Source organism: Hipposideros armiger, unplaced genomic scaffold (genome assembly GCF_001890085.2).
Source record: "Hipposideros armiger isolate ML-2016 unplaced genomic scaffold, ASM189008v1 scaffold_186, whole genome shotgun sequence".
NCBI lineage: Eukaryota > Metazoa > Chordata > Mammalia > Chiroptera > Hipposideridae > Hipposideros > Hipposideros armiger.
Genome location: NW_017731536.1, coordinates 765,104 through 774,626, shown reverse-complemented (window position 1 = coordinate 774,626; position 9,523 = coordinate 765,104). Strand labels below are relative to the sequence as shown.

Here is a 9,523-nt window from a genome sequence, read left to right as displayed (position 1 = left end):
TGATAATGGTACCTCATGAACTTGGCAGGTGAGGGCCAACTAGCTGAAAAGTTGGAACTCTGTCAACTTGGACCTGTGTGCAGGACCTGCCACGTAATTTGTGTGGCCCAAGTGCAAAGTGAAGTGCAGGGCCTCCTTGTTCAAAAATTATGAACTGTAAGACAGCCAGCGTTGAACATTAAGCCAAGGGTAGGGGAAGGGAGTAGGCACTGGTCATGCTCCCATAGAGCCACCTCTGCCTGAATGTATGGGAGCCACAAAACTCAAAAGGCTTCTTGCTAGGTGAGTTACTTTGGGCAACTAAAGCTTTGATCCTTTCCACTGTAAAATGGGCTAGCCAGAGGCTAGGAGGTGCTAATTCATTAATATATATGCAAGAACAACTACTTTTTGATATGTAAGGCGCCAAACAAATATCAGGTTTATTATAATAATGGGCTGTCTCGATGTTTGTTATTTCTTTAATTGGTTAAAAATACTATCTGCGACCGCACAGGTAATACTTATTTGATACGTAAACGCTTGATAGATAGCGCAGGGTCCATTTCCACCTTGTGAATTTACATGAATGCCAAGTTATGGTGAAACTCTAATCGTGAGATTTAACCGTGCATTTTTTTTTTGGTCTGTCCAGTTCCAAGAGGAAACTATTAAATGCCAAGGACAGCGTTTTGGAGTCTGGGCACTTTCCCATCATAGTTCTTTTTCTTACCACTATTCGAGTTTCCTTCAAGTTCCGAGTCGAATCCTTGCCCTGACTCTATAGCCTCCCTCAGTGGCTGGAGGGCCCTGGGAAGGGGCGCCCTAGAATCATCCAGGGAGGGCTCAGTGGCGAACACTGCGGGCACGTGACTCCCCAGCGCCAGAGACTGCGGTGTCAGGATGACAGGGCTGTCGCTCCGTGTGCGGGCTCCGGGTTGGGGGGGGGCGGGAGAAGGAAAGGGGAGCGTCTTGAGGGGTTAGGATTTCTGAAGAGACACGACTTTGACATTGCATTTATGTGTTTATTTTCCTTGGTGTGCAAACCTTGAAGCACAAACCTTTCTAGACTTAGTGACTTACTAAAGCTTTTGGGGACTGTGGTACCCGAAGGCTGCCAGCTGCCTGACCTAAGATTTACGAGTGGTTCCAAGGATGAGACAAGGTCCCAGTGTCTGGGTGACAACAAGGTCTTTGATGAACAGCCGGGAGCTGCAGTTGGGGAGGGAGAGGAGGCCTGTGGCAGGGACCGAGAGCCCCTGAATTTCCTCCCCGCAGGAGTTGGGCGCCTGGCGCCATCAGCATGCGGAGCCGCGCTCGCGCCGTCCTTGAAGGGCTGCCCGGCTGACCTTGCTCCGCATTCTCCGGAGAAATCTCCCGGAGAGCGTGAGGACGCGGCCACCGCGGTGACTCAGTGCCCTGCGCGCCGCATGCAAATACCCCCCCTCCAGCAAGCACAGCTCCGCAGCAGCGGCTTCCCTTTCCTGCCTCCTTTTTTAATTCCACAATTCAAACCCGGCGTTTTCCGCTCCACCCTCCCCCTCTCCACCGCCCGCCAGTCATTAGCCAGACTGTCCGGGTGTTTTGTCCCCCACCTCCCATCTGCAAAACTGAAGGCCAACCTTCGCGCTCCGTCGCTGCGGGCGCGGGGATCGGACTTAGCCCGCCGGTGCAGGACACCACGAACCGGAGCGCGACCGGAGGGGGCGGCGCGCTGCGCTCTCGGGCGCAAGGGTGGACGGCGCCTGGGCCCCGCTCCCCATTGGCCGCCACCTCCGCGGGAGGGGCTGCCCCGGGTTTGGGGCACTTGGCGTCGCCCCTCCGCAGGGAAATCGGCGGATGCCGGGCACTAGCGTCCGAAGGTAAAGGCATCGGGAGGCAAGGCCCGGGACCGCGGCTGAGCTCCCTGTGGCCAGCCCTGCCCTGCCCGCCGCCCCGGCGCCGGCGACGCTCGGATGCCCTCTGCTCCGGCCGCTCCAGCCAGAAACTTTGCCCCGAGAAGTCCCCACCAGCCCGACCATTCCAAGAGGTGCCTGGTCGATCGTTCGCCCCCCGGGGCCCCGGAGCCCCGCGCGTGATTGCTGGGACTCCCGGCACCAGGCGTCCGCCGTGCCCCGCCGCGTGCGAGCGGCCGCCAGGATGCGCTACGCGGATCCCTCGGCGAACCGGGATTTGTTGGGGAACCGAACTTTGCTCTTCATCTTCATCTGCGCCTTCGCTTTGGTGACCTTGCTGCAACAGATCTTATATGGCAGAAACTACATCAAGAGGTGAGAAAGTCCGAGTGCGGGTGGGGGTGCGCGGAACGCGTGGGCGAGCCCCAGGTGGCGTCGCAGCATTCCCCCTCCCCGAGCATCCCGAGGGTGAGCGACCGTGGGGGTCTGCACTTAGCCTGGAGCACAGCCGCGTTAGGTTTGGGTCATGGTGGCGCTCCAAAGCGCCTCTCTCCTCTAAGCCAGAAGGGAGAGCCTGCCCAGCGCAGGCCAGAGGGGCCGACAACTTTGTTCTGTTGTGAAAAATGGAGGGCAGGCTAGAATTCCCCGTGGCCAAGCTGATGATAAATCCATTTGAATGCCAGGAGCAGCGACAGGGGTCAGATCGGTGTCCCCCAAATCTAGAGTGCCCTGGCCATTTGGTTCCATGGCACTCTAGATTTGTGGTTGGATTACCTCGCGAGTCCTGAACTTTTGCGGGGGCCCTTGGGAGAAAAAGCATATATATGTGTTTTACCCCGGAGCGTGGGTTAGGTGGGTATGATTGTAGGCTGGGATGATGCGACAGGGATAACGAACTTATGAACCAGCAAACCCTGGAACTGTGAAACTCACAACCGATCCCTTCTGAAACAGGCAGCTCTTTCTCACTCTTACGCAGAAGGTCAGAGCTGCAGCAGAAGTTAACCCTCCCCTTGTTGGGTTCTGCTCCCACCCCACCCCATCTACCGGCCAACTCCATTAAGAGAAAGGGCTGAAGGAGGTGTCCCTCGGAAACTCGGGCCCAGCCTCAGTCCCTGTGTGTGCGGAAGATACACCGAATGCCAACCGTTTTCTTCTGCCCTCTCTGCTGGCTGAGGGGAAACGCTTCGGGTTACTCTGCGTGGTTTCAGGGCCTGGGGAGAGCGCTGCCATAGGATAGATACGCCCATATCTGAGGCGCTTCCGGAAAGAGCCCACCTCTCCTTTTTGCTGTAGGATTTTCCTTTGCTGCCAGTGTCTTCCCACTTTCACTGCGCCCCCCTCCCAAGGCTGATAGAAAACAAAATGCCTGTCTAGCTGTAGAAACACCCAGTCTCTTTTCTAAACTTCCAAATAATAAAACAGTTGTTCTCTTTTTCATTCTTTGGGTTCCACGTCAGTCATTGGTGCTCTCCAGTCTGAGCTGCATGTGAGGGTGGAAGAATGAGAATTGCTGCTGGGACTGGCACTCATAGTCGCAAAGCCAGTCAGGCCATTTCCCCCTCCATGTCCCAGAGCTGGGTAACATGAGGACCCTTGTCCGGCACATTTGCTTCCAGCCAGCCACTGCTCCTGACCATCCCAGAGAGCATTCTTCCCTGGATGAAGGCAGATGATGAGCTCTGCATGGTGCTGGTGGCTTTAAAGGACATTTTCAGAGAGTCTCCTGGCTTGCCAGAGCTCACTGGGCCTGCCTCCTCTTTTGGTTACTGCTGCCCTCCCACCCCACCCCAGATGTCCCTATGTAAGGACAGCTGGGCCCCAAATGGTGTCCTGGGGCTTGAAGTCTGTTTGGGGAAACAAAACGGCCACAAATCAGAGAGTTACAAAGTAAGTGTTAAAGTGTCTGTGGAGGGAGGCACCACTGGGCTGAAGTAGTTAGGGAAGACTTCCTGGAGGAGGTGGACCTGAGTGGGCTCTTGAAGGATGAGATTTGGATAGGTGGAGAGGAGTGCCCGTCTAGAACTGAAGAAGGCAGCAGCAAATGTGCAGAGAAGTGGCACCACTTCCTCTCCCTTGGAACCATGTCCAACCCTGCCCACACTGTACTACTTGGCCTAACCATTGGTTCTTCACGGAGGCTATCCTGACCCTGAACCGGGTTCTTTTTCTAACTTCTTAATTTGGATGCTTATCTCTTTCATTTCTAATCTTTATTATTTTCTAATGTAATCTTTTAAGACTACAAAATTTCCTCTAAATCCTTCTCTATTTATGCCCCTTAAGTTTCAGGGTGATAATGATGATAACGACTTAGAATTGTATTGCATTTACTGTGCTCCAGGTCCTAGTTCAAGTGCTTTGTGTATTACCACACTGAATCCTAACAACAAGTCATAGATGCTATTACTGTTCTCATTTTATAGACAAGGAAACAGAGGCACAGTGAAGTTAAGTAATTAGTTCAGGGTCATACAGCTAGTAAACTACCAGAAGTATTTTCATTATTGTGACTTCTAAGTATTTTCTAATTTCTATCATGATTTATTTTCACTCATAAATTTAGAAATGTTTTCAAATTTCCAAATACTTTCTTCTTTTACTTTTTTGATTTTTTTTTTATTCAGCTGCATGATGATTGGAGAACATAATATTTATGATGGTGATTCCTTGAAATTTATTGCGATTTGCTTTGTGGTCTAGTAGGTGGTTGTTTTTTTCTAAGTATTATGGATGTACTTGAAAAAAATGTGATTCTCTGATTATTAGGTACACTATTCTTATACATCTGTTCAATCAAGTGGTTTTGTGTTTTTCAATCTTCTGTATCCTTCTTGATTTTTTTTTCCGTTCTGCTTGATCGTTCAATTTCTAAAAGATGTGTGATGAAAATCTTCCTCCATGCTAACGATTTATCAATGTCTCCTTATCAACTTTTGCCTTATGCATATTGAAGTGGTGATGTTATTAGATGCGTGCTAGTTTAGATACATCGTCTTCCTAGTGAACTGAATCTTTTAATATAATGTGGTGGCTTTGTTTATTTCTGGTATACTTTGAACCTTAAAGTCCATTTCGTCTAATGTAATGCAGCGAGGCAGCCCCCATTTGGTTAGTATTTGCTTGTTACAATAATATGAGGGGGGCATGAATTATGGGGATTTGCAGATGCCCTTGGGGCAGCCGCTGGCTTAGAGCTCATCTGCTCCTTTTTTCCTTGCCAGATTATTCATTCATTTAAGAAGACATTTTATACATATTTTAATGATTATTTTAGTGGGGTTTTTTTAGTGGGAGATGTTGCAGAGTGGGTTCCCTGGAAAGCAGACTATAAGCTAGAAATCAGAGTGCAGCATGTTTACTAAGATGTGTTCTTGGGACCAACACCTGAAGAAGGGAGAAGTAAGACTGAGCAGAGGGAGAGGCTGAGCTCCGTGCAGCCGTAGAGAAGGCCTGAGCCACCCTCCATAGGGAGCCCTGGAGAGTTGCCTCCGGGGTGAGGAGGTCAGCCCTTTCTACCTCTGTATGGAGTTCTCAGTCGTTAGATGTGGGCTGCTTCTGGAAGAGGACGCAATCTTGGTCAAGTTGACTCTCCTCACGTGGGGCAATTCCCAGGGGATACTGAGAGCTGGGGGCTGCCAGCTCTTGGCACTCCAACAGGTGAGGAAGAAATCCTTCATTCCTGAAGGGACACACGCCACAGAGGATTTTTCAGTCTGCCATTTTGCCAGGACTGGAAGTCCTTGAATGCCTCCATCCTCTGCTCCCTCCTCAAACAAAAGTCTCACTCCCTCTGATCAGTCTGTACCTGAAGCCCCGCTCTTAAGGAAACCATGGCTCCTGTCAGCCACGGGTCTTTTCCACACATCACGTCTGTCCTGATGCTGGGCCTTTACCCACCCTGTGTACCCACTGCCGTGCCTTCCCAGCTGTCTCTCTGCTAGTCCAAATCCGGCTTCTCCTTCCATTCTCAGCCCACAGTGTTCTCCCCCTGCTCTGAATTCACAGCGCCTGTGCTGTCTGTACTCAGCACATTCTGCTCAGCGCTGGCCTGTTGCTTTGTGTGTCACTGCACAGCGGACAGGAGCTGAGGCTGGGCCTATTTGGTCCTGCCTTATGGAGAGAGAACTTTCCTATACGCTGTCTTCCCCACAGTCCTCTTCTCTCTTGTATCTCGAGGGTGCAGATCTGGGCTGCCTGCGAGTGGCTGGTGCAGGCCTGAGACTTGAGGATGGGAAACTGGGTTAAGGAAAAGTACAGCCTGACTTTGTGCTGTATCTGAAGTGTATAATTCAAAGTGCTGTCATCACTGAGCCAACTGTCCCCCCTCCCCCACCACCACCCCCTAGCCCCCACCCAGGGACAAAGCCTTCTGCTTGAGTGACCTGAGAAACAGGCACAGCCCCAGGAGATGGGGACCATGGGACCTGAGCGGAGGATCTATGCAGGGGGTAAGTCTGGAAGGGGAGGGTGCCTAGTGGGGACAGGGTGGATGGAGGTGTAGGGCACCCTCAAGAGGAGGAAGAGATGTAGCTGACTGCCACCTGGGGTGTGTCCCCTGCTGGTCAAACAACTAAAGTTTTGCTGGTCAGGGCAAGTTATGACTGAGTCCCTGCTGCAGGGCGGGGACTAGGGTATGGCAAGCAAGGTACCCTGGGGACAGAATTTCAGAAGGCTCCCTCTCAGGTGTCTACCCTGCACTCACACAAGCCTGAGAGGGGGGCCACCCGTAATGTTGTGCCCTGGGCGCTTTGTTTGCTTCACTCTAGCCCTGGTCCTGGCCTGCTAAGTACCCAGCCTGCACTAGGTGGTGGATATTAGCTTCCGGTCCCTTCCCCAAATGTCCGTCAGGGACACAGTGTTGCCCTCTTGCTCTGCTCCCTTGCCCATCTCTCTCTCTAGTCCATTTCTTTTTGACATTTGTACTTTCGGAAATTTCTACCTCTTAGAGGATCTAGCTTCTCTTCTTTGAGCCATCCAGGCCCAGTCACTTTTCATCTAATAACCTCTCACCTAATAATTGTTAAATTTAGCTCTTAACCCCATACGTAGGGGCCTTCCCTCCACCACACACATACAGGTGATAGATTCTTCAGGCAATAGTATTAATTATTAACATTCATTAAGATTTCATGAGCCAGGCTCTGATCTAAGTAGATAATCCTGAATGAGGATTACTTCATTTAATTCCCGCAATAGTCCTGTTACGATCATTTTCATTTAATATTCAGAGAGGGTGAGTAACTTGTATAAGGTCACACAGCTTGTAAGACCCTTGTGAGAGATGTTTCATTCATCTCTGGATTCCCAGGACCTTGCACAGTGCCTGACATTAATTGTCGAATGAATGGATGCATATGAAGGGAATCCCAAAACTTTTTTCCTAATAATCACCGAATACCTAGTAAACACCCATTCAACTTTGTGCTGGGGGAGAGGGGATGTTACTAAAGAATTATTAGCTATGATACATGTCCTTAAGGAACTTCTGGAACACTGAAAGAGACAAACACGAAAAATACGTAAGACAGTGGAAAATAAGTTCATAATTGTGTGGCATAGACTATAAATCTTGTAGGTTTCAGAGGAGACAGCAATCAGGGTGGAGAGTAGCCAGGTGAGACCTTACGTGACACACAGTGTGGGTCCTGAGCGCCAGAGGAGAGCTGGAAGGCTATGTGTGTTCGTTCCCGTTTGTAGGCAGGTGTGTGCTTTCCTCCTTGAAATTGATATTGACCAAATATTTAACAAAGAGCAGCTAGGAGAGGCCTGACATTATTGGATGGCCTAGGGAGACCACTCATGTAGGCCTGGCCCCCAGGAGAGTTTGGGCAGGCAGTGGAGGTCTGGGGGCAGGACTGTTTGGAGGTTGGCCTGGGGTGAGGGTGGGGTCCAGGCTCCTGTGTGGTGCAGTGGCTGGGAGCAGTGAGGTGGTCCCAGAGCTATGCCTGGAGCTTGTTTGATGTCTCTCTCTGGACACGCCCCTACATGGTGGTGTGCCCTCGTGTGCACCCTCCCTACCCCTGTCTTGACACTGCTAGCACTTGGACTCCCCCTGGGTCCTGCCTCAGCCGCTACTTAGCCAGAGGCCTCTGCAGCACCCTGGACAACCTTAGAATTCAGGTGGCTTCCATCTGCCCACGGGCACCCCAGGCCCCAGACCTGGAGGTTGTCAGGGAGGCCAGCCCTCTGCCACCCGTAGACCCCCACCCACCCTCGTGCCTGCCACTTGCTCCGCCAGCCTCCTCCTTCCCCCTCTGGGGGTGGGGAGCCTGGGGGACCAGCTTGGGGAATGCCCCCCTCATCCTTCTCTCTCAGGGTGCTCCCACCTGCAGCATCTTTTCTGTTGCCTCAAATAAAGGCCCCACAGGCAAGCCCTGGGGACTGAACCCACTTCCCTTTCCCCTTGAGGTTCTTTTGGGGACCGTGTTACCTTCTGGTGCTTCACAGATAAATAATGTGAGTCACTAGTGAGTCAGGAGCAAGGACAGGCGAGGGAGAACGTGGAACCTGATAATTATGTCCATTCATCCCTCTGAAAGGCTTCCCAGCTGGCAGGCATTTCTGCTTTGACCTGGGTGGGAAGGTGCCAGCACCTTCTCTGAGAGGCCTCTCCTGACCATGCACCCAGCTTCTTATGTGGACCAGGGGAACGCAGAGGACTGTGGGAGGTGGAGGAGGGCAATCTGGGCACCCCAGGAAGGGCCCAGCCCTCACAGACTTTCGGGGTGCCCCCGCTGAGTTCTTTGCTCCTCAGAAGATGTCATTGGACCCAGCTCCCTCCTAGATGGCTTTGAGGGACCACAGAAAGGTGGCGCTGCATCTGCTCCCTGCCCCAGCCTCATTCGGGAACAAGGTGGCTTGGACCTTGCCAGCCCCAGAACAAGCCATCACACTCATGCCCCAGGGCCACTGCAGGCACGAGTTCTCTTCCGGAGCCTTCTTCCCCAGGACCCACCTGCTACCTTATCACCCACTTCATGTCCTGCTCGGTGTCCCCTTCTCGGGGAGAAGACCACCCTATGTGGAGCAGCACCCCTAACCCACCTCAAGGTCCTCATCTCCCGTGACTCCCTTCATTTTTTCCACAGCATTTTCCACCATCTGACCCATTACATAGTGTGTCACCAGTTAGTTTATTGTTGGTATATCTGTCTCTCTCTAGCAGAAATTAAGTGTCCTTGGGGCAGGACCTTTGTTTGTTCACTGTTGAACCCCAGCTCCCAGCCTGGCATGGCCTTTCGGTAAATATAGAATAATGTAATACAAGAAATATTTGATAGGTATATGTACATAATAAAATAAAAATAGCATGAATGGATAAAGGAAAGGTATCCTCAGTCAGCTGTGAGACACAATGCAAGTGATCTGCTGATTAATAATAGAAGGATGTTTTACATTTTATTTCACAAGTTTGGTGTGAAAGAAATAGCTCATGGCCTCATTTTCTTTTGATTAAGGAAAAGACTAAACATTATCCACCAGCTGGTGGGAAATTTGGTCTATCACTATCGAGGCACCTTCCTTCTACCTCCCCCACCCTCCCCCCAGGCTCATGTGAAGGTCAAGGGGGCTTGTGTGGAATAAAGATTGGGAGGACTCCCCGGGGCCACCGCGGCCTCAGCCAATCTGTGCACTGCTCTCTGGAG

General features: G+C 51.5%; 1 protein-coding gene across 6 annotated transcripts in view; it reads left to right on the top strand.

Annotated features, from left to right (window-relative positions):
• Positions 1–232: 232 nt before the first annotated feature.
• The window catches only part of ST8SIA5 (ST8 alpha-N-acetyl-neuraminide alpha-2,8-sialyltransferase 5), a 55,107-nt gene continuing 45,816 nt past the window's right edge, over positions 233–9,523 (top strand). The window contains exon 1 of one of the 6 annotated variants that reach the window (XM_019652759.1): positions 233–282. In XM_019652759.1, coding sequence (XP_019508304.1) covers positions 248–282 — 35 coding nt within the window. In that variant the 5' untranslated portion in view covers positions 233–247. Of the gene's footprint in view, positions 283–1,062; positions 2,250–3,695; positions 3,765–9,523 lie in introns of those variants that run through there. The other 5 variants (XM_019652758.1, XM_019652756.1, XM_019652762.1 and 2 more) reach the window with 5 other exon arrangements.